This window comes from Salmo salar, unplaced genomic scaffold, assembly GCF_905237065.1.
Source record: "Salmo salar unplaced genomic scaffold, Ssal_v3.1, whole genome shotgun sequence".
NCBI classification, from domain to species: Eukaryota; Metazoa; Chordata; class Actinopteri; order Salmoniformes; family Salmonidae; genus Salmo; species Salmo salar.
The window spans coordinates 1-25,000 of NW_025549852.1; the positions used below are offsets into that span (position 1 = coordinate 1).

Genomic DNA, 25,000 nt, shown 5'->3' on the forward strand with positions numbered 1-25,000 from the left:
CTCCCAGAACCTGCTGGCCAGACCTGTCAACAACAACAATATTAACAACATGGCCAGACCTGTCAACAACAACAATATTAACCTGTTAGGGCTAGGGGGCAGCATTTGCACGTCTGGATAAACAAAATGTACCCGATTTAATCTGGTTACTAATCCTACCCAGTAACTAGAATATGCATATACTTATTATATATGGATAGAAAACACTCTAAAGTTTCTAAAACTGTTTGAATGGTGTCTGTGAGTATAACAGAACTCAAATGGCAGGCAAAACCCTGAGACATTTTCTGACAGGAAGTGGATACCTGATGTGTTGTATTACCTTTAAACCTATCCCATTGAAAAACACAGGGGCTGAGGAATATTTTGGCACTTCCTATTGCTTCCACTAGATGTCACCAGCCTTTACAAAGTGTTTTGAGTCTTCTGGAGGGAGATCTGACCGAACAAGAGCCATGGAACGATGATGTCCCATTAGACACCTGGCGCGCGAGTTCATGTTGGGTACCCTCGTTCCAATACGTTATAAAAGAGTATGCATTCGTCCACCTTGAATATTATTCATGTTCTGGTTAAAAAAGGCCCTAATGATTTATGCTATACAACGTTTGACATGTTTGAACGAACGTAAATATATTTTTTCCCCTCGTTCATGACGAGAAGTCCGGCTGGCTTAGATCATGTGCTAACAAGACGGAGATTTTTGGACATAAATGATGAGCTTTTTTGAACAAAACTACATTCGTTATGGACCTGTGATACCTGGAAGTGACATCTGATGAAGAGAATCAAAGGTAATGGATTATTTACATAGTATTTTCGATTTTAGATCTCCCCAACATGACGTCTAGTCTGTATCGCAACGCGTATTTTTCTGGGCGCAGTGCTCAGATTATTGCAAAGTGTGATTTCCCAGTAAGGTTATTTTTAAATCTGGCAAGTTGATTGCGTTCAAGAGATGTAAATCTATAATTCTTTAAATGACAATATAATATTTTACCAATGTTTTCTAATTTTAATTATTTAATTTGTGGTGTTGACTTGACTGCCGGTTATTGGAGGGAAACGATTTCCTCAACATCAATGCCATAGTAAAACGTAAGTAAAAACGCTGTTTTTGGATATAAATATGAACTTGATAGAACTAAAAATGCATGCATTGTCTAACATAATGTCCTAGGAGTGTCATCTGATGGAGATTGTAAAAGGTTAGTGCATCATTTTAGCTGGTTTTATGGTTTTGGTGACCCTGTCTTTGAATTGACAAAACATTACACACAACTCTTGTAAATGTACTGTCCTAACATACTCTAAATTTATGCTTTCGCCGTAAAACCTTTTTGAAATCGTAAAACGTGGTTAGATTAAGGAGATGTTTATCTTTCAAAGGGTGTAAAATAGTTGTATGTTTGAAAAATTTGAATTTTGACATTTATTTGGATTCAAATTTGCCGCTCTTGAAATGCACCTGCTGTTGATGGAGTGCACCACGGGTGGCACGCTAGCGTCCCACCTAGCCCATAGAGGTTAACAGGCAGGTTTAAATTAGAGCTCAGAACGCTAATAGGAGGTTTAGAATGTTAAAAGGATGTTTGGGCTCCTGAGTGACGCAAGAACATTATTCTGGCCATGTTGTTAACAGGTCTGGCCATGTTGTTAATATTGTTGTTGTTAACAGGTCTGGCCAGCAGCTTCTGGGAGAACATTATTCTCCCAGAAGAAAAAATCCAACCAGGAAGTGGGAAATCTGATAATTGTAGTTCTTCTTTTGAATCCCTATCGAAACTACAGTGTCTGTGGGGTCACGTTGCACTTCCTAAGGCTTCCATTGGCTGTCAACAGCCTTCAGAAAGTTTTTCCATCCTTCTCCTGTTACTGGGCAGAAAATAGGAGCTCAGTCAATGAGTGGACTGCCTGGGACCAGTGAGTTGTTTACTGCGCGGGCACGTTTGGCGCGCCGTTCCTTCTTTTTCCTCTGTAATGAATACGCTATTGTCCGGTTGGAATATTATCGACGTTTTATGCTAAAAAGACCCTAAGGATTGATTGTAAACAACGTTTGACATGTTTCTACGAACGGTAATGGAACTATGACTTTTCGTGTCTGGATTTTCGGTAATGGAACTAGTCGACTCCAGAACTTGGCGGGTATCTGTATAGCTCGCTGTGATGGCTGAGCTATGTACTCAGAATATTGAACAATGTGCTTTCTCCATAAAGCTATTTTAAAATCTGACACAGCGGTTGCATTAAGAAGTATATCTATAATTCTTTCAATAACTGTTGTAAATTTTATCAACGTTTATGATGAGTATTTTTGTAAATTGATGCGCTCATTCACCGGGAGTTTTGGTGGGAATACATTTTCTGAACATCACGCGCCAATGTAAAATGGGGTTTTTGGATATAAATATGAACTTTATCGAGCAAAACATACATGTATTGTGTAACATTGAGTCCTATGAATGTCATCTGATGAAGATCATCAAAGGTTAGTGAATATTTTAGCTCTATTTTTGGTTGTTGTGATGCATGTCCTTGCTTGGAAAATGGCTGTGTGGTTTTTCTTGTGAAGTTTATGTCCTAACATAATCTAATGTTATGCTTTCGCCGTAAAGCCTTTTTGAAATCGGACAATGTGGTTAGATTAACGAGAAGTTTATCTTTAAAATGGTGTAAAATAGTTGATTGTTTGAGAAAATGAAATTATGAGATTTTTGCTGTTTTGTATTTGCCGCCCTGCTGTTTCACTGGCTGTTGAATAGTGTGTCCCGCAGGTGGGACGGTAGCGTCCCACGTAGCCCATAGAAGTTGTTATTTTGGCATTTTTGCCCAAAGTCGACATTTAAAAAGGGAGGTTTAGAGGGAAAAAAAGCGAACATGTTGCGCAGCCTCAGCCTAATAATAATAAATAATAATAATAATAAAAACTACAGACCTTTTCGCAGCCTGATGATCCACTTCCCCCCGTTCTTGTTAGCTTCATCCTGGAGGGTTACACACAAAGATACAGTTGAAGTCGGAAGTTTACATACACCTTAGCCAATACATTTAAACTCACTTTTCACAATTCCTGACATTTAATCCCAGTACAAATTCCCTGTCTTAGGTCAGTTAGGATCACCACTTTATTTTAAGAATGTGAAATGTCAGAATAATAGTAGAGAGAATTATTTATTTCAGCTTTTATTTCTTTCATTACATTCCCAGTGGGTCAGAAGTTTAGATATACTAAATACTAATTGAGTGTCATTGCCTTTAAATTGTTTAACTTGGGTCAAACGTTTCTGGTAGCCTTCCACAAGCTTTTCACAATAAGTTGGGTGAATTTTGGCCCATTCCTCCTGACAGAGCTGGTGTAACTGAGTCAGGTTTGTAGGCCTCCTTGCTTGTACACGCCTTTTCAGTTCTGCCCACACATTTTCTATAGGATTGAGGTCAGGGCTTTGTGATGACCACGCCAATACCTTGACTTTGTTGTCCTTAAGCCATTTTGCCACAACTTTGGAAGTATGCTTGGGGTCATTGTCCATTTGGAAGACCCATTTGCGACCAAGCTTTAACTTCCTGACTGATGTCTTGAGATGTTGCTTCAATATATCCACATAATTTCCCTTCCTCATGATGCCATCTATTTTGTGAAGTGCACCAGTCCCTCCTGCAGCAAAGCACCCCCACAACATGATGCTGCCACCCCCGTGCTTCATGGTTGGGATGGTGTTCTTCAGCTTGCAAGCCTCCCCCTTTTTCCTCCAAACGTAACGATGGTCATTATGGCCAAACAGTTCTATTTTTGTTTCATCAGACCAGAGGACATTTCTCCAAAAAGTACAATCTTTGTCCTCATGTGCAGTTGCAAACCGTAGTCTGGCTTTTTTTATGGCGGTTTTGGAGCAGTGGCTTCTTCCTTGCTGAGCGGTCTTTCAGGTTATGTCGATATAGGACTCGTTTTACTGTGGATATAGATACTTAGCCAGTTTTAATATGTTTATAAGTAGCCTAGCAGTAGTAATTATTGTGTTATGGGTTGGATGGACCCTGGTTCAGCGGTCTAAGGCCCTGATGGTCTATGTGTATTTGGGCAGAGGGGAAGGGGGGCCTGTCTCTGAGGACAAGAACGATAAAGGTTGAATAGAAGGCATTTGTCTAGAGAGAGAGTGTTGTAGAACAGTAATTACAATCCATCTTATATCTGTACTTGTTTAGTTTACATGGCGCCTTCGGAAAGTATTCAGACCCCTTCTCCACATTTTGATACGTTACAGCCTTATTCGAAAATTGATTAAATAAAGAAATCCTCAATCTACACACAATACCCCATAATGACATCACAATACCCCATAATGACACCACAATACCCCATAATGACATCACAATACCCCATAATGACACCACAATAACCAATAATGACATCACAATACCCCATAATGACAAAGCAAAAACAGGTTGAGCCATTTTTGCTAAATAATAAAAACCTAACAGAAATACCTGATTTCTATGCTATGACACTCGAAATTGAGCTCAGGTGCATCCATGTATGGAGTAAAAAGTACATTATTTTCTTTAGGAATGTAGTGGAGTAAAAGTTTTCAAAAATATAAACAGCAAAGTAAATCTAATTTTAAATCTAATTTTATTAGTCACATGCGCTGAATACAACAGGAGTAGACGACCTCACAGTGAAATGCTGAATACAACAGGAGTAGACGACCTCACAGTGAAATGCTGAATACAACAGGTGTAGTAGACCTCACAGTGAAATGCTGAATACAACAGGTGTAGTAGACCTCACAGTGAAATGCTGAATACAACAGGTGTAGTAGACCTTACAGTGAAATGCTGAATACAACAGGTGTAGTAGACCTTACAGTGAAATGCTGAATACAACAGGTGTAGTAGACCTTACAGTGAAATGCTGAATACAACAGGTGTAGTAGACCTCACAGTGAAATGCTGAATACAACAGGTGTAGTAGACCTCACAGTGAAATGCTGAATACAACAGGTGTAGTAGACCTCACAGTGAAATGCTGAATACAACAGGTGTAGTAGACCTCACAGTGAAATGCTGAATACAACAGGTGTAGTAGACCTCACAGTGAAATGCTGAATACAGCAGGTGTAGTAGACCTCACAGTGAGATGCTGAATACAACAGGAGTAGTAGACCTCACAGTGAAATGCTGAATACAACAGGTGTAGTAGACCTTACAGTGAAATGCTGAATACAACAGGTGTAGTAGACCTCACAGTGAAATGCTGAATACAACAGGTGTAGTAGACCTCACAGTGAAATGCTGAATACAACAGGTGTAGTAGACCTCACAGTGAAATGCTGAATACAACAGGTGTAGTAGACCTAACAGTGAAATGCTGAATACAACAGGTGTAGTAGACCTCACAGTGAAATGCTGAATACAACAGGTGTAGTAGACCTCACAGTGAGATGCTGAATACAACAGGTGTAGTAGACCTCACAGTGAAATGCTGAATACAACAGGTGTAGTAGACCTCACAGTGAGATGCTGAATACAACAGGTGTAGTAGACCTCACAGTGAAATGCTGAATACAACAGGTGTAGTAGACCTCACAGTGAAATGCTGAATACAACAGGTGTAGTAGACCTCACAGTGAAATGCTGAATACAACAGGTGTAGTAGACCTCACAGTGAAATGCTGAATACAACAGGTGTAGTAGACCTCACAGTGAAATGCTGAATACAACAGGTGTAGTAGACCTTACAGTGAAATGCTGAATACAACAGGTGTAGTAGACCTCACAGTGAAATGCTGAATACAACAGGTGTAGTAGACCTCACAGTGAAATGCTGAATACAACAGGTGTAGTAGACCTCACAGTGAAATGCTGAATACAGCAGGTGTAGTAGACCTCACAGTGAAATGCTGAATACAACAGGTGTAGTAGACCTCACAGTGAAATGCTGAATACAACAGGTGTAGTAGACCTCACAGTGAGATGCTGAATACAACAGGAGTAGTAGACCTCACAGTGAAATGCTGAATACAACAGGTGTAGTAGACCTCACAGTGAGATGCTGAATACAACAGGTGTAGTAGACCTCACAGTGAAATGCTGAATACAACAGGTGTAGTAGACCTCACAGTGAAATGCTGAATACAACAGGTGTAGTAGACCTCACAGTGAAATGCTGAATACAACAGGTGTAGTAGACCTCACAGTGAAATGCTGAATACAACAGGTGTAGATAGACCTCACAGTGAAATGCTGAATACAACAGGTGTAGTAGACCTCACAGTGAAATGCTGAATACAACAGGTGTAGTAGACCTCACAGTGAAATGCTGAATACAACAGGTGTAGTAGACCTTACAGTGAAATGCTGAATACAACAGGTGTAGTAGACCTTACAGTGAAATGCTGAATACAACAGGTGTAGTAGACCTTACAGTGAAATGCTGAATACAACAGGTGTAGTAGACCTCACAGTGAAATGCTGAATACAACAGGTGTAGTAGACCTCACAGTGAAATGCTGAATACAACAGGTGTAGTAGACCTCACAGTGAAATGCTGAATACAACAGGTGTAGTAGACCTCACAGTGAAATGCTGAATACAACAGGTGTAGTAGACCTCACAGTGAGATGCTGAATACAACAGGTGTAGTAGACCTCACAGTGAGATGCTGAATACAACAGGTGTAGTAGACCTCACAGTGAAATGCTGAATACAACAGGTGTAGTAGACCTCACAGTGAAATGCTGAATACAACAGGTGTAGTAGACCTCACAGTGAGATGCTGAATACAACAGGAGTAGTAGACCTCACAGTGAGATGCTGAATACAACAGGTGTAGTAGACCTCACAGTGAGATGCTGAATACAACAGGTGTAGTAGACCTCACAGTGAAATGCTGAATACAACAGGTGTAGTAGACCTCACAGTGAAATGCTGAATACAACAGGTGTAGTAGACCTCACAGTGAAATGCTGAATACAACAGGTGTAGTAGACCTCACAGTGAAATGCTGAATACAACAGGTGTAGTAGACCTCACAGTGAAATGCTGAATACAACAGGTGTAGTAGACCTCACAGTGAAATGCTGAATACAACAGGTGTAGTAGACCTCACAGTGAAATGCTGAATACAACAGGTGTAGTAGACCTCACAGTGAAATGCTGAATACAACAGGTGTAGTAGACCTTACAGTGAAATGCTGAATACAACAGGTGTAGTAGACCTCACAGTGAAATGCTGAATACAACAGGTGTAGTAGACCTCACAGTGAAATGCTGAATACAACAGGAGTAGTAGACCTCACAGTGAAATGCTGAATACAACAGGTGTAGTAGACCTCACAGTGAAATGCTGAATAGAACAGGTGTAGTAGACCTCACAGTGAAATGCTGAATACAACAGGTGTAGTAGACCTCACAGTGAAATGCTGAATACAACAGGTGTAGTAGACCTTACAGTGAAATGCTGAATACAACAGGTGTAGTAGACCTCACAGTGAAATGCTGAATACAACAGGTGTAGTAGACCTCACAGTGAAATGCTGAATACAGCAGGTGTAGTAGACCTCACAGTGAAATGCTGAATACAACAGGTGTAGTAGACCTCACAGTGAAATGCTGAATACAACAGGTGTAGTAGACCTCACAGTGAAATGCTGAATACAACAGGTGTAGTAGACCTCACAGTGAAATGCTGAATACAACAGGTGTAGTAGACCTCACAGTGAAATGCTGAATACAACAGGTGTAGTAGACCTCACAGTGAAATGCTGAATACAACAGGTGTAGTAGACCTTACAGTGAAATGCTGAATACAACAGGTGTAGTAGACCTTACAGTGAAATGCTTACTTACACCAACCCTACGGTGAAGCAAGTCTTATGGCTTGGGGGGTAGAAGCTGTTCAGAAGCCTTTTGGTCCTAGACTTGGCTCTCCAGTCCCGTGCGGTAGCAGAGAGAACAGTCTATGACTGGGGTGGCTGGGGTCTTTGACAATTTTTAGGGCCTTCCTCTGACACCGCCTGGTATAGAGGTCCTGGATGGCAGGAAGCTTGGCCCCAGTGATGTACTGGGCCGTACGCACTACCCTCTGTAGTGCCTTGCGGTCGGAGGCCGAGCAGTTGCCATACCAGGCAGTGATGCAACCAGTCAGGATGCTCTCGATGGTGCAGCTGTAGAAACGTTTGAGGATCTGAGGACCCATGCCAAATCTTTTCAGTCTCCTGAGGGGGAAAAGGCTTTGTTGTGCCCTCTTCACGACTGTCTTGGTGAGCTTGGACCATGTTAGTTTGTTAGTGATGTGGACACCAAGGAACTTGAAGCTCTCAACCTGCTCCACTACAGCCCCGTCGATTAGAACGGGGGCGTGCTTGGTCCTCCTTTTCCTGTAGTCCACAATCATCTCCTTAGTCTTGGTTACGTTGAGGGTGAGGTTGTTATTCTGGCACCACACAGCCAGGTCTCTGACCTCCTCCCTATAGGCCGTCTCATCGTTGTCGGTGATCAGGCTGAACACTGTTGTGTCGTCAGCAAACTTAATGGTGTTGGAGTCGTGCCTGGCCGTGCAGTCATGGGTGAACAGGGAGTACAGGAGGGGACTGAGCACGCACCCCTGAGGGGTCCCCGTGTTGAGGCTCAGCGTGGCGGATGTGTTGTTACCTAATCTTACCACCTGGGGGCGGCCCATCAGGAAGTCCAGGATCCAGTTGCAGAGGGAGGTGTTTAGTCCCAGGGTCCTTAGCTTAGTGATGAGCTTTGAGGGCACTATGGTGTTGAACGCTGAGCTGTAGTCAATGAACAGCATTCTCACGTAGGTGTTCCTTTTGTCCAGGTGGGAAAGGGCAGTGCGGAGTGCAAAAGAGATTGATTCATCTGTGGATCTGTTTGGGCGGTATGCAAATTGGAGTGGGTCTAGGGTTTCTGGGATAATGGTGTTGATGTGAGCCATGACCAGCTTTCAAAGCACTTCATGGCTACGGACGTGAGTGCTACGGGTCAGTAGTCATTAAGGCAGGTTACCTTAGTGTTCTTGGGCACAGGGACTATGGTGGTCTGCTTGAAACATGTTGGTATTACAGACTCAGACAGGGAGAGGTTGAAAATGTCAGTGAAGACACTTGCCAGTAGGTCAGCGCACGCTCGGAGTACACGTCCTGGTAATCTGTCTGGCCCTGAGGCCTTGTAAATAGGTCGTCATTCACATCGGCTACGGAGAGCGTGATCACACAGTCTTCCGGTACAGCTGGTGCTCTCATGCATGTTTCAGTGTTATTTGCCTCGAAGCGAGCATAAAAGTAGTTTAGCTCGCTTGGTAGGCTCGTGTCACTGGGCGGATCTCGGCTGTGCTTCCCTTGTTGTCTGTAATGGTTTGTAGTCTGTTAAGTAGTACTTTAAAGTACTACTTAAGTCGTTTTTTGGGGTAATTTAAACCACTGATCATACCCAGGAAGACTTGAGGCTGTAATCGCTGCCAAAGGTTCTTCAACAAAGTACTGAGTAACGGGTCTGAATACTAATGTAAATGTTACATTTGTTTTTTATTTTTTATTCATTACAAGAATGTCTAAAAACCTGTTTTTTGCCCCAACCCTAACCTGTTTTTGCCCCAACCCTAACCTGGTTTTGCCCTAACCCTAACCTGGTTTTGCCCCAACCCTAACCTGTTTTTGCCCCAACCCTAACCTGGTTTTTGCCTCAACCCTAACCTGTTTTTTGCCCCAACCCTAACCTGTTTTTTGCCCCAACCCTAACCTGTTTTTTGCCCCAACCCTAACCTGGTTTTGCCCCAACCCGGTTTTGCCCTAACCCGTTTTTGCCCCAACCCTAACCTGGTTTTTGCCCCAACCCTAACCTGGTTTTTGCCCCAACCCTAACCCGGTTTTGCCCTAACCCGGTTTTGCCCCAACCCGGTTTTGCCCCAACCCTAACCCGGTTTTTGCCCCAACCCTAACCCGGTTTTTGCCCCAACCCTAACCTGGTTTTTGCCCCAACCCTAACCTGGTTTTTGCCCCAACTCTAACCTGGTTTTTGCCCCAACTCTAACCTGGTTTTTATCCCAACCCTAACCTGGTTTTTGCCCTAACCCTAACCTGGTTTTTGCCCCAACCCTAACCTGGTTTTTGCCCCAACCCTAACCTGGTTTTTGCCCCAACCCTAACCTGGTTTTTGCCCCAACCCAAACCTGGTTTTTGCCCTAACCCTAACCTGGTTTTGCCCCAACCCTAACCTGGTTTTTGCCCTAACCCTAACCTGGTTTTGCCCTTTGTCATTATGGGGTAGTGTGTAGGTTACAGCTGTATTCTAAAATGGATTAAATTGTTTCCCCCTCAAATCTACACAGAATATAAAACAACAACAAAGCCATTTCCCCTAATTTATTAAACTGAAATACTCCATTTACATAAATATTCAGACCCTTTACTCAGCACTTTGAAGCACCTTTGGCAGCGATTACGGCCTTGAGTATTTGGTATAAAGCTACAAGCACACCTGTATTTGGGGAGTTTCTCCCATTCTTCTCTGCAGATCCTCTCAAGCTCTGTCAGGTTGGATGGGAAGCGTCGCTGCACAGCTATTTTCAGGTCTCTCCAGAGATGTTTGATTGGGTTCAAGTCCGGGCTCTGGCTGGGCCACTCAAGGACATTCAGAGACTTGTCCCGAAGCCACTCCTGAGTTGTCTTGGCTGTGTGCTTAGAGTCGTTGTCCTGTTGGAAGGTGAACCTTCACCCCAGTCTGAGGTCCTGAGCGCTCTGGAGCAGGTTTTCATCAAGGATCTCTCTGTACTTTGCTCTATTCATCTTTCCCTCGATCCTGACTAGTCTTCCAGTCTTTACGACTGAAAACATCCCCACAGCATGATGCTGCCACCACCATGCTTCACCGTAGGGATGGTGCCAGGTTTCCTCCAGACGTGACGCTTGGCATTCAGGCCAAAGAGTTCAATCTTGGTTTCATCAGACCAGAGAATCTTGTTTCTGATGGTCAGAGTCCTCTAGATGCCTTTTGGCAAACTCCAAGCGAGCTGTCATGTGCCTTTTACTGAGGAGTGGCTTCAGTCTGGCCACTCTACCATAAAGGCCTGATTGGTGGAGTGCTGCAGAGATGGTTGTCCTTCTGGAAGGTTCTCCCATCTCCACAGAGGAACTCTGGAGCTCTGTCAGAGTGACCATCGGGTTCTTGGTCACCTCTCTGACCAAGGCCCTTCTCCACCGATTGGTCAGTTTGGCCGGGAGGCCAGCTCTAGGAAGAGTCTTGGTGGTTCCAAACTTCTTCCATTTAAGAATGATGGAGGCCACTGTGTTCTTGGGGACCTTCAATGCTACAGAATCTTTTCGGTTCACTTCCCCAGGTCTGTGCCTCAACAAAATCCTGTCTCGGAGCTCTATGGACAATTCCTTCGACCTCATGGCTTGGTTTTTGCTCTGACATGCACTGTCAACTGTGGGACCTTATATAGACAGGTGTTTGCCTTTCCAAATCATGTCCAATCAATTGAATTTACCACAGGTGGACACCAATCAAGTTGTAGAAACATCTCAAGGATGATCAATGGAAACAGGATGCACCTGAGCTCAATTTCGAGTCTCATAGCAAAGGGTAGGTGTTAAAAACCTGTTTTCGCTTTGTCATTATGGGGTACTGTGTGTAGATAGAAAAAAATAAATATTGAATCCATTCTAGAATAAGGCTGTAACAAAATGTGGAAAAAGTCAGGGGTCTGAATACTTTCTGAAAGCACTGAATTACCTCCCACATGGGTTTGATTCCCTCTTTAAACAGGTGGAAGTCAGAGTGGCCAGTCAGATCTCCCGGTCGAACCAGGTGACTGTAGAACTTCCAGAACTGCTCCACCTGCCAACCAATCACAGGATTACAATATATCAACCAATCACAGGATTACAATATCAACCAATCACAGGATTACAATATCAACCAATCACAGGACAAGAGGATAACATCAACTACATGATGCGTGTTAGTGGTGTGTGTGTGTGTGTGTGTGTGTGTGTGTGTGTGTGTGTGTGTTAGTGGTGTGTGTGTGTGTGTGTGTGTTAGTGGTGTGTGTGTGTGTGTGTTAGTGGTGTGTGTGTGTGTGTGTTAGTGGTGTGTGTGTGTGTGTGTGTGTGTTAGTGGTGTGTGTGTGTGTGTGTTAGTGGTGTGTGTGTGTGTTAGTGGTGTGTGTGTGTGTGTGTGTGTGTGTGTGTGGTGTGTGTGTGTGTGTGTGTGTGTGTTAGTGGTGTGTGTGTGTGTGTTAGTGGTGTGTGTGTGTGTGTGTTAGTGGTGTGTGTGTGTGTGTGTTAGTGGTGTGTGTGTGTGTGTTAGTGGTGTGTGTGTGTGTGTGTGTTAGTGGTGTGTGTGTGTGTGTTAGTGGTGTGTGTGTGTGTGTGTTAGTGGTGTGTGTGTGTGTGTTAGTGTGTGTGTGTGTGTTAGTGTGTGTGTGTGTGTGTGTGTTAGTGGTGTGTGTGTGTGTGTGTGTGTGTGTGTGTGTGTGTGTGTGTGTGTGTGTTAGTGGTGTGTGTGTGTGTGTGTGTGTTAGTGGTGTGTTAGTGGTGTGTGTGTGTGTTAGTGGTGTGTGTGTGTGTGTGTGTGTGTGTGTGTGTGTGTGTGTGTGTGTGTGTGTGTGTGTTAGTGGTGTGTGTGTGTGTGTGTTAGTGGTGTGTGTGTGTGTGTGTTAGTGGTGTGTGTGTGTGTGTGTTAGTGGTGTGTGTGTGTGTGTGTTAGTGGTGTGTGTGTGTGTGTGTTAGTGGTGTGTGTGTGTGTGTGTGTTAGTGGTGTGTGTGTGTGTGTTAGTGTCTGTGGTGTGTGTGTGTGTTAGTGGTGTGTGTTAGTGTCTGTGGTGTGTGTGTGTGTTAGTGGTGTGTGTGTGTGTTAGTGGTGTGTGTGTGTGTCTGTGTTAGTGGTGTGTGTGTGTGTTAGTGTCTGTGGTGTGTGTTAGTGGTGTGTGTGTGTGTGTTAGTGGTGTGTGTGTGTACTGACCGAGGCCACCGTGCCGATCTGTCTGATGTTCTGTTCATAACTCTGTGTGTTGGCGGGTCGGGACGGAGTCCTCCGGGAATACCACAAGGTATAATTATACTGGAGAGGATGTTCCCCTGCTGCAGGACTCACCGTCTGACACACACACACACACACACACACACACACACACACACACACACACACACACACACACACACACACACACACACACACACACACACACACACACACACAGTATATGAGGCATTAGATTCAACAGAGACATTATATGAGGAGCGGTAGAGATCCTCTGAATGATCGGCTATGAAAAGCCAACTGACATTTACTCCTGAGGTGCTGACTTGTTGCACCCTCCACAACCACTGTGATTATTATTATTTGACCCTGCTGGTCATTTATGAACATTTGAACATCTTGGCCATGTTCTGTTATAATCTCCACCCGGCACAGCCAGAAGAGGACTGGCCTCCCCTCATAGCCTGGTTCCTCTGGTCTACCCAGTACAGCCAGTAGAGGACTGGTCACACCTCAGAGCCTGGTTCCTCTGGTCTACCCAGTACAGCCAGTAGAGGACTGGCCTCCCCTCATAGCCTGGTTCCTCTGGTCTACCCAGTACAGCCAGTAGAGGACTGGCCTCCCCTCATAGCCTGGTTCCTCTCTACCCAGCACAGCCAGTAGAGGACTGGCCACCCCTCAGAGCCTGGTTCCTCTCTACCCAGTACAGCCAGTAGAGGACTGGTCACCCCTCAGAGCCTGGTTCCTCTCTACCCGGCACAGCCAGTAGAGGACTGGCCACCCCTCATAGCCTGGTTCCTCTGGTCTACCCAGTACAGCCAGTAGAGGACTGGTCACCCCTCATAGCCTGGTTCCTCTCTACCCAGTACAGCCAGTAGAGGACTGGCCACCCCTCAGAGCCTGGTTCCTCTCTACCCAGTACAGCCAGTAGAGGACTGGCCACCCCTCAGAGCCTGGTTCCTCTCTACCCAGTACAGCCAGAAGAGGACTGGTCACCGCTCAGAGCCTGGTTCCTCTCTACCCAGTACAGCCAGTAGAGGACTGGTCACCCCTCATAGCCTGGTTCCTCTCTACCCAGTACAGCCAGTAGAGGACTGGCCACCCCTCATAGCCTGGATCCTCTGGTCTACCCAGTACAGCCAGTAGAGGACTGGTCACCCCTCAGAGCCTGGTTCCTCTGGTCTACCCAGTACAGCCAGTAGAGGACTGGCCACCCCTCAGAGCCTGGTTCCTCTCTACCCAGTACAGCCAGTAGAGGACTGGTCACCCCTCAGAGCCTGGTTCCTCTGGTCTACCCAGTACAGCCAGTAGAGGACTGGTCACCCCTCAGAGCCTGGTTCCTCTCTACCCAGTACAGCCAGTAGAGGACTGGTCACCCCTCAGAGCCTGGTTCCTCTGGTCTACCCAGTACAGCCAGTAGAGGACTGGTCACCCCTCAGAGCCTGGTTCCTCTCTACCCAGTACAGCCAGAAGAGGACTGGTCACCCCTCAGAGCCTGGTTCCTCTGGTCTACCCAGTACAGCCAGTAGAGGACTGGTCACCCCTCATAGCCTGGTTCCTCTGGTCTACCCAGTACAGCCAGTAGAGGACTGGTCACCCCTCAGAGCCTGGTTCCTCTCTACCCAGTACAGCCAGTAGAGGACTGGTCACCCCTCATAGCCTGGTTCCTCTCTACCCAGTACAGCCAGTAGAGGACTGGTCACCCCTCAGAGCCTGGTTCCTCTCTACCCAGTACAGCCAGTAGAGGACTGGTCACCCCTCAGAGTCTGGTTCCTCTGGTCTACCCAGTACAGCCAGTAGAGGACTGGTCACCCCTCATAGCCTGGTTCCTCTCTACCCAGTACAGCCAGTAGAGGACTGGTCACCCCTCAGAGCCTGGTTCCTCTGGTCTACCCAGTACAGCCAGTAGAGGACTGGTCACCCCTCAGAGCCTGGTTCCTCTGGTCTACCCAGTACAGCCAGTAGAGGACTGGTCACCCCTCAGAGCCTGGTTCCTCTCTACCCAGTACAGCCAGAAGAGGACTGGTCACCCCTCAGAGCCTGGTTCCTCTCTACCCAGTACAGCCAGTAGAGGACTGGCCACCCCTCAGAGCCTGGTTCCTCTCTACCCAGTACAGCCAGTAGAGGACTGGTCACCCCTCAGAGCCTGGTTCCTCTCTACCCAGTACAGCCAGAAGAGGACTGGTCACCCCTCAGAGCCTGGTTCCTCTGGTCTACCCAGTACAGCCAGTAGAGGACTGGTCACCCCTCAGAGCCTGGTTCCTCTGGTCTACCCAGTACAGCCAGTAGAGGACTGGCCACCCCTCAGAGCCTGGTTCCTCTCTACCCGGCACAGCCAGAAGAGGACTGGCCACCCCTCAGAGCCTGGTTCCTCTCTACCCAGTACAGCCAGTAGAGGACTGGTCACCCCTCAGAGCCTGGTTCCTCTGGTCTACCCAGTACAGCCAGAAGAGGACTGGCCACCCCTCAGAGCCTGGTTCCTCTGGTCTACCCAGTACAGCCAGTAGAGGACTGGTCACCCCTCAGAGCCTGGTTCCTCTCTACCCAGTACAGCCAGTAGAGGACTGGCCACCCCTCAGAGCCTGGTTCCTCTCTACCCAGTACAGCCAGTAGAGGACTGGTCACCCCTCAGAGCCTGGTTCCTCTCTACCCAGTACAGCCAGTAGAGGACTGGTCACCCCTCATAGCCTGGTTCCTCTGGTCTACCCAGTACAGCCAGTAGAGGACTGGCCACCCCTCATAGCCTGGTTCCTCTCTACCCAGTACAGCCAGTAGAGGACTGGTCACCCCTCATAGCCTGGTTCCTCTCTACCCAGTACAGCCAGAAGAGGACTGGTCACCCCTCAGAGCCTGGTTCCTCTCTACCCAGTACAGCCAGTAGAGGACTGGTCACCCCTCATAGCCTGGTTCCTCTCTACCCAGTACAGCCAGTAGAGGACTGGTCACCCCTCAGAGCCTGGTTCCTCTGGTCTACCCAGTACAGCCAGTAGAGGACTGGTCACCCCTCAGAGCCTGGTTCCTCTGGTCTACCCAGTACAGCCAGTAGAGGACTGGTCACCCCTCAGAGCCTGGTTCCTCTCTAGGTTTCTTCCTAGGTTCTGGCCTTTCTAGGGAGTTTTTCCTAGGGAGTTTTTCCTAGGGAGTTTTTCCTAGGGAGTTTTTCCTAGCCACCGTGCTTCTACACCTGCATTGCTTGCTGTTTGGGGGTTTTAGGCTGGGTTTCTGTACAGCACTTTGAGATATGAGCTGATGTAAGAAGGGCTTTATAAATACATTTGATTTGATTTGATTTGTACCCAACGTTTTGCGTCGCCGGTAGTGTGTCACTTGCGTTTTTAATCTCCTGTTCACGTGATCAACAATTAGTAAACAACAGAACAAGTCTGTCAGTGATGCCAGTCTAGTTCTGGATATGGCCGTATTTAAGGATGTGGTATATTACTGTTGGCGATGAGCATATTTTGGAAGTTGGATTAGCAAAAATACATACAATGAGTTGGAGACTAACCCTTCATTTATCCTGGAAAAATGTATTCTCTGAAAGTTTTGATTTGTAGTTTTGTAGTAAAAGTCAGTGTGAATGGTGAGACGATCCTACACACAGATGGAAGCGAGGAGACTAGTGCTATGCTGTCTGCTGAAACTCAGAATGGCTCCCAATATCCTGCAAAAACAAGCACTGCAGTAGCGTAGCCAGAGATGTGTTGGTGGACCTGCAGAATGCTGGGTAGGCCAAAATATTTAAATAACTTCCTGCAATTCTACAGAAAATATGCCATTGTACACATTTTGCAATTTTGCCATGAGGCTGAGCGAATTCAGCTGTTTTATAGCACATTTTCAGCCATTATACACATTTTGCAATAGGGCAGAGGAAAATGTGCAGTTTTAAAGCTAATTAAAAAGGTCAGGGTTTTGGGAGGGACAGAGGTCAGGGTTTTGGGAGGGGCAGAGGTCAGGGTTTTGGGAGGGGGTTCACTGCGTATGTGTCTGGTGGTTCTGCGTACCTTGCGTCTGTTGTTGTTGATGGAGCCGTCTTCCTCCCGATTACAGACCGTCTCATCCTGGTCCTCTGGGTCGTCATCTTTCAGACTGGGGGGAGAGAATATACACCCATTATACACCCATTATACACCCAAACACTGCTGATACCCTGGGTCGTCATCTTTCAGACTGGGGGGAGAGAATATACACCCATTATACACCCTAACACTGCTGATACCCTGGGTCGTCATCTTTCAGACTGGGGAGAGAATATACACCCATTATACACCCTAACACTGCTGATACCCTGGGTCGTCATCTTTCAGACTGGGGGAGAGAATATACACCCATTATACACCCTAACACTGCTGATACCCTGGGTCGTCATCTTTCAGACTGGGGGAGAGAATATACACCCATTATACACCCTAACACTGCTGATACCCTGGGTCGTCATCTTTCAGACTGGGGGGAGAGAATATACACCCATTATACACCCAAACACTGCTGATACCCTGGGTCGTCACCTTTCAGACTGGGGGGAGAGAATATACACCCATTATACACCCTAACACTGCTGGTCCCCTGGGTCGTCACCTTTCAGACTGGGGGGAGAGAATATACACCCATTATACACCCATTATACACCCTAACACTGCTGATACCCTGGGTCGTCATCTATAATGTGTGTATGTGTACACACACGGACAGCTAGTTAGCTGGATAGAGACCTGACCTCAAACCCATCGAATACTTTTGGGATTAATTGGAACGCTGATTGCGAGCTGAATGGAAGCAAGTCCCCACAGCAATGTTCCAACATCTAGTGGAAAGCCTTCCCAGAAGAGTGGAGGCTGTTATAGCAGCAATGTACCAACATCTAGTGGAAAGCCTTCCCAGAAGAGAGGAGGCTGTTATAGCAGCAATGTACCAACATCTAGTGGAAAGCCTTCCCAGAAGAGAGGAGGCTGTTATAGCAGCAATGTTCCAACATCTAGTGGAAAGCCTTCCCAGAAGAGAGGAGGCTGTTATAGCAGCAATGTTCCAACATCTAGTGGAAAGCCTTCCCAGAAGAGAGGAGGCTGTTATAGCAGCAATGTTCCAACATCTAGTGGAAAGCCTTCCCAGAAGAGTGGAGGCTGATATAGCAGCAATGTTCCAACATGGTGACTGTGGGTAGCTGCTAGCTAACGTTAGCTAAGTGGTGACTGTGGGTAGCTGCTAGCTAACGTTAGCTAAGTGGTGACTGTGGGTAGCTGCTAGCTAACGTTAGCTAAGTGGTGACTGTGGGTAGCTGCTAGTTAACGTTAGCTAAGTGGTGACTGTGGGTAGCTGCTAGTTAACGTTAGCTAAGTGGTGACTGTGGGTAGCTGCTAGTTAACGTTAGCTAAGTGGTGACTGTGGGTAGCTGCTAGTTAACGTTAGCTAAGTGGTGACTGTGGGTAGCTGCTAGCTAACGTTAGCTAAGTGGTGACTGTGGGTAGCTGCTAGCTAACGTTAGCTAAGTGGTGACTGTGGGTAGCTGCTAGTTAACGTTAGCTAAGTGGTGACTGTGGGTAGCTGCTAGCTAACGTTAGCTAAGTGGTGACTGTGGGTAGCTGCTAGCTAACGTTAGCTAAGTGGTGACTGTGGGTAGCTGTTAGCTAAGTGGTGACTGTGGGTTGCTGATAACTACCCACATTCACCACTTAGCTTACTAAATCAACCATAGCATCTTAATGATAAACTACATTACAGAATGGGAACCATGGCTAGCACAGACGGGCAGACAACTTACTGTTCAAATTGGTTCATCTCAGCTTCGATCAGTCTTCTTCAGAGTAGCGAACCTCAGGACAACCTGGTTTGTTAAGGAGTTTCAAAGTTCCTAGATAATCGCTTTAATTAGCTAGCTGGGTAAACGTGTTTATTAGCTAGCTGGCTAAACGTGTTTATTAGCTAGCTGGCTAAACGTGTTTATTAGCTAGCTGGCTAAGTTACCACGCCGGCTAAATTACCTCGCCAACTAATTTCAAAACAAGCAAGATAGCTAGCTGCGTCTCTGCACAGTTCTACATGTGAAGGCAAGCAGACGGGTCGGTGGATGGGACAAACAGAAAGAAGTCAAAGTCCTAAGCGAAACGCCCTTTGAATGCCCCAGCTCCGTTCATTACTGGAATGTATTGATGGATTGTTGTTGAGATGGATGGATGGCCTGCTTTCGTATTTTAGATCATGAATAATCAACAGCATCATGTAATACATGTTGCGGAACGGTATGCGCATACAGTATCTGAAGGGGCGCCTAAGGCACTGCATCTTAGTGCTAAGGCGGCACTACAAACCCTGGTTCGATTCCAGCCTGTATCACAACCGGCCGTGATTGGGAGCCCCATAGGGCGGCACACAATTGGCCCAGCGTCATCCGGGTTAGGGTTTGGCCGGGGTAGGCCGTCATTGTGAATAAGAATTTGTTCATAGTTGACTTGCCTAGTTAAATAAAGGTTAAATAAAAATCTGAATAACTGCAGTTGTATTACCACAAGATGGCGCTGTCTGTCATCAGAATAACAGCGAGGCTATTGCGATGGTTTGACGTTTTTTGGGACCTATATTGGTTTATTAAGCCAGGCAAGCTCAAACAATCGCAGATAAAGTATTCCATTTCAAACTAAGGTCTGTCTGGTCGATCATCAAATTTCTATTTGTCATTTAGCAGATGCTCTTATCCAGAACGACGACAGGAGCGATTAGGGTTAAGTGCCTTCCTCAAAGGTGCAGACAGATTGTTCACCTAGTTGGCTCGGGATTCAAACCAGCGACATTTCAATGTGTCTATCAAGTTTTAGAACATATTTTAATCATGGGTTTATCTCAATGCATCTTTCCTTGATTCCTTCCATCCTTTCCTCGCCGCCTTATCAACTGTTCAAGGTCCCTTCCCTCAGACGCAAGGAAAGGATGCAAGGAATTAAGATGAATTAAAAGAGCCAATGTGAGTGTGTATATAGAGGTGTGTATAGAGGTGTGGTGTGTATAGAGGTGGTGTATATAGAGGTGTGGTGTGTATATAGAGGTGTGTATAGAGGTGTGGTGTGTATAGAGGTGGTGTATATAGAGGTGTGGTCTGTATAGTGTGTATAGAGGTGTGGTGTGTATAGAGGTGTGGTGTATGTAGAGGTGTGGTGTATATAGAGGTGTGGTGTGTATAGAGGTGGTGTATATAGAGGTGTGGTGTGTATAGAGGTGTGGTGTGTATAGAGGTGTGGTGTATATAGAGGTGTGGTGTATATAGAGGTGTGTATAGAGGTGTGGTGTGTATAGAGGTGGTGTATATAGAGGTGTGGTGTGTATAGAGGTGTGGTGTATGTAGAGGTGTGGTGTATATAGAGGTGTGGTGTGTATAGAGGTGGTGTATATAGAGGTGTGGTGTGTATAGTGTGTATAGAGGTGTGGTGTGTATAGAGGTGTGGTGTATATAGAGGTGTGGTGTATATAGAGGTGTGGTGTGTATAGTGTGTATAGAGGTGTGGTGTGTATAGAGGTGTGGTGTATAGAGGTGTGGTGTGTATAGTTTGTATAGAGGTGTGGTGTGTATAGAGGTGTGGTGTATATAGAGGTGTGGTGTATATAGAGGTGTGGTGTCTAAGGTGTGTATAGAGGTGTGGTGTGTATAGAGGTGTGGTGTATAGAGGTGTGGTGTGTATAGTGTGTATAGAGGTGTGGTGTGTATAGAGGTGTGGTGTATATAGAGGTGGTGTATATAGAGGTGTGGTGTGTATAGTGTGTATAGAGGTGTGGTGTGTATAGAGGTGTGGTGTGTATAGAGGTGGTGTATATAGAGGTGTGGTGTGTATAGTGTGTATAGAGGTGTGGTGTATATAGAGGTGTGGTGTGTATAGAGGTGGTGTATATAGAGGTGTGGTGTGTATAGTGTGTATAGAGGTGTGGTGTATATAGAGGTGTGGTGTGTATAGAGGTGTGGTGTATATAGAGGTGTGGTGTATATAGAGGTGTGGTGTGTATAGAGGTGGTGTATATAGAGGTGTGGTGTGTATAGTGTGTATAGAGGTGTGGTGTGTATAGAGGTGTGGTGTATATAGAGGTGTGGTGTGTATAGAGGTGGTGTATATAGAGGTGTGGTGTGTATAGTGGTGTGGTGTATATAGAGGTGGTGTGTATAGAGGTGTGGTGTGTATAGAGGTGTGGTGTGTATAGAGGTGGTGTATATAGAGGTGTGGTGTGTATAGTGTGTATAGAGGTGTGGTGTATATAGAGGTGTGGTGTATAGAGGTGTGGTGTGTATAGAGGTGGTGTGTATAGAGGTGTGGTGTGTATAGTGTGTATAGAGGTGGTGTATATAGAGGTGTGGTGTGTATAGTGTATATAGAGGTGCGGTGTGTATATAGTGTGTATAGAGGTGTGGTGTGTATAGAGGTGTGGTGTGTATAGAGGTGGTGTATAGAGGTGGTGTATATAGAGGTGCGGTGTGTATATAGTGTGTATAGAGGTGTGGTGTGTATAGAGGTGTGGTGTGTATAGAGGTGGTGTATAGAGGTGGTGTATATAGAGGTGTGGTGTGTATAGAGGTGGTGTGTATAGAGGTGTGGTGTGTGTATAGTGTGTATAGAGGTGGTGTATATAGAGGTGTGGTCCCTCCTGTCTCAGCCTCCAGTATTTATGCTGCAGTAGTTTATGTGTCGGGGGGCTAGGGTCAGTCTGTCACATCTGGAGTATTTCTCGTCTTATCCGGTGTCCTGTGTGAATTTAAATATGCTCTCTCTAATTCTCTCTTTCTCTCTTTCTGTCTTTCTCTCGGAGGACCTGAGCCCTAGGACCATGCCTCAGGACTACCTGGCAGGATTGCTCCTTGCTGTCCCCAGTCCACCTGGCCGTGCTGCTGCTCCAGTTTCAACTGTTCTGCCTGCGGCTATGGAACCCTGACCTGTTCACCGGACGTGCTTGTTGCACCCTCGACAACTACTATGATTATTATTATTTGACCATGCTGGTCATTTATGAACATTTTAACATTTTAACATCTTGACCATGTTCTGTTATAATATCCACCCGGCACAGCCAGAAGAGGACTGGCCACCCCTCATAGCCTGGTTCCTCTCTAGGTTTCTTCCTAGGTTTTTGGCCTTTCTAGGGAGTTTTTCCTAGGGAGTTTTTCCTAGCCACCGTGCTTCTTTCACATGCATTGCTTGCTGTTTGGGGTTTTAGGCTGGGTTTCTGTACAGCACTTTGAGATATCAGCTGATGTACGAAGGGCTATATAAATACATTTGATTTGATTTGATAGAGGTGTGGTGTGTATAGAGGTGGTGTGTATAGAGGTGGTGTATATAGAGGTGTGGTGTGTGTATAGAGGTGTGGTGTGTATAGAGGTGGTGTGTGTATAGTGTGTATAGAGGTGTGGTGTGTATAGTGTGTATAGAGGTGTGGTGTGTATAGAGGTGGTGTATATAGAGGTGTGGTGTGTATAGAGGTGGTGTGTATAGAGGTGGTGTGTATATAGAGGTGTGGTGTATAGAGGTGGTGTGTATAGAGGTGTGGTGTGTATAGTGTGTATAGAGGTGGTGTGTATAGAGGTGTGGTGTATATAGAGGTGTGGTGTGTGTATAGTGTGTATAGAGGTGTGGTGTGTATAGAGGTGTGATGTGTGTATAGTGTGTATAGAGGTGGTGTGTATAGAGGTGGTGTGTATAGTGTGTATAGAGGTGTGGTGTGTGTATAGTGTGTATAGAGGTGTGGTGTGTATAGAGGTGTGATGTGTGTATAGTGTGTATAGAGGTGGTGTATATAGAGGTGGTGTATAGAGGTGGTGTATATAGAGGTGTGGTGTGTGTATAGTGTGTATAGAGGTGGTGTGTATAGTGTGTATAGAGGTGGTGTGTATAGAGGTGTGGTGTGTATAGAGGTGGTGTATATAGAGGTGTGGTGTGTGTATAGTGTGTATAGAGGTGTGGTGTGTGTATAGTGTGTATAGAGGTGGTGTGTATAGAGGTGGTGTGTATAGTGGTGGTGTGTATATAGATGTGTGGTGTGTATAGTGTGTATAGAGGTGGTGTATAGAGGTGGTGTGTATATAGAGGTGTGGTGTGTGTATAGTGTGTATAGAGGTGGTGTATATAGAGGTATGGTGTGTGTATAGTGTGTATAGAGGTGTGGTGTGTGTATAGAGAGGTGGTGTGTGTATAGAGGTGTGGTGTGTATAGAGGTGGTGTGTGTATAGAGGTGGTGTGTATAGTGTGTATAGAATTGGTGTGTGTATAGAGGTGGTGTATAGAGGTGGTGTGTGTATAGAGGTGGTGTATAGAGTTGGTGTGTGTATAGAGGTGGTGTATAGAGGTGGTGTGTGTATAGAGGTGGTGTATAGAGGTGGTGTGTGTATAGAGGTGGTGTATAGAGGTGGTGTATAGAGAGATGTGGTGTGTATTGAGGTGTGGTGTGTATATAAAGGTGTGGTGTGTATAGAGGTGTGGTGTGTGTATAGAGGTGTGGTGTGTGTATAGAGGTGCGGTGTGTGTATAGAGGTGTGGTGTGTGTATAGAGGTGTGGTGTGTATATAGAGGTGTGGTGTGTGTATAGAGGTGGTGTGTATAGTGGTGGTGTATATAGAGGTGTGGTGTGTATAGAGGTGTGGTGTGTATAGACGTGTGGTGTGTATAGAGGTGTGGTGTGTATATAGAGGTGTGGTGTGTGTATAGAGGTGTGGTGTGTATAGTGTGTATAGAGGTGTGGTGTGTATAGTGTGTATAGAGGTGTGGTGTGTATAGAGGTGGTGTATATAGAGGTGTGGTGTGTATATAGAGGTGTGGTGTGTATAGTGTGTATAGAGGTGTGGTGTGTGTATAGTGTGTATAGAGGTGTGGTGTGTATAGAGGTGTGGTGTGTGTATAGTGTGTATAGAGGTGTGGTGTATATAGATGTGTGATGTGTATAGTGGTGTGGTGTCTGTATATAGGTGGTGAGTATAGAGGTGTGGTGTGTATAGAGGTGGTGTGTATAGAGGTGTGGTGTATATAGAGGTGTGGTGTGTATAGAGGTGTGGTGTGTATAGAGTGTATAGAGGTGTGGTGTATATAGAGGTGGTGTGTATAGAGGTGTGGTGTGTATAGAGGTGTGGTGTATATAGAGGTGTGGTGTATATAGAGGTGGTGTGTATAGAGGTGGTGTATATAGAGGTGTGGTGTGTATAGAGGTGTGGTGTGTATAGTGTATATAGAGGTGGTGTGTGAATAGAGGTGTGGTGTATATAGAGGTGTGGTGTGTATAGAGGTGGTGTATATAGAGGTTGTGTGTATATAGAGGTGTGGTGTGTATAGTGTGAATAGAGGTGGTGTATATAGAGGTGGTGTGTATATAGAGGTGTGGTGTGTATAGTGTGTATAGAGGTGTGGTGTGTATAGTGTGTATAGAGGTGGTGTGTATAGAGGTGTGGTGTATATAGAGGTGTGGTGTGTATAGAGGTGGTGTGTATAGAGGTGGTGTGTATAGAGGTGTGGTGTGTATAGTGTGTATAGAGGTGTGGTGTGTATAGAGGTGTGATGTGTGTATAGAGGTGGTGTGTATAGTGTGTATAGAGGTGTGGTGTGTGTATAGTGTGTATAGAGGTGTGGTGTGTATAGAGGTGTGATGTGTGTATAGTGTGTATAGAGGTGGTGTATATAGAGGTGGTGTATAGAGGTGGTGTATATAGAGGTGTGGTGTGTGTATAGTGTGTATAGAGGTGGTGTGTATAGTGTGTATAGAGGTGGTGTGTATAGTTTGTATAGAGGTGGTGTGTATAGAGGTGTGGTGTGTATAGAGGTGGTGTATATAGAGGTGTGGTGTGTGTATAGTGTGTATAGAGGTGTGGTGTGTGTATAGTGTGTATAGAGATGGTGTGTATAGAGGTGGTGTGTATAGTGGTGGTGTGTATATAGATGTGTGGTGTGTGTATAGAGGTGGTGTATAGAGGTGGTGTGTATATAGAGGTGTGGTGTGTGTATAGTGTGTATAGAGGTGGTGTGTATAGAGGTGGTATATATAGAGGTATGGT

The 25,000-nt window shown here is 45.6% G+C and overlaps 1 protein-coding gene across 1 annotated transcript; it reads right to left on the reverse strand.

The window, feature by feature from the left end:
- Positions 1–10: 10 nt before the first annotated feature.
- On the reverse strand, positions 11–19,225 carry LOC123738964 (eukaryotic translation initiation factor 4E type 2; the record flags this gene model as incomplete). The annotated part of the gene is made up of 6 exons (XM_045713567.1): positions 18,752–19,225; positions 16,998–17,082; positions 12,973–13,107; positions 11,743–11,847; positions 2,939–2,987; positions 11–23 (listed from the first exon to the last, which is right to left on the reverse strand). Coding segments are annotated over exons 1-6 (404 nt in total), but the record flags the coding sequence as incomplete, so codon positions are not given.
- Between the last annotated feature and the right edge of the window lie 5,775 nt (positions 19,226–25,000).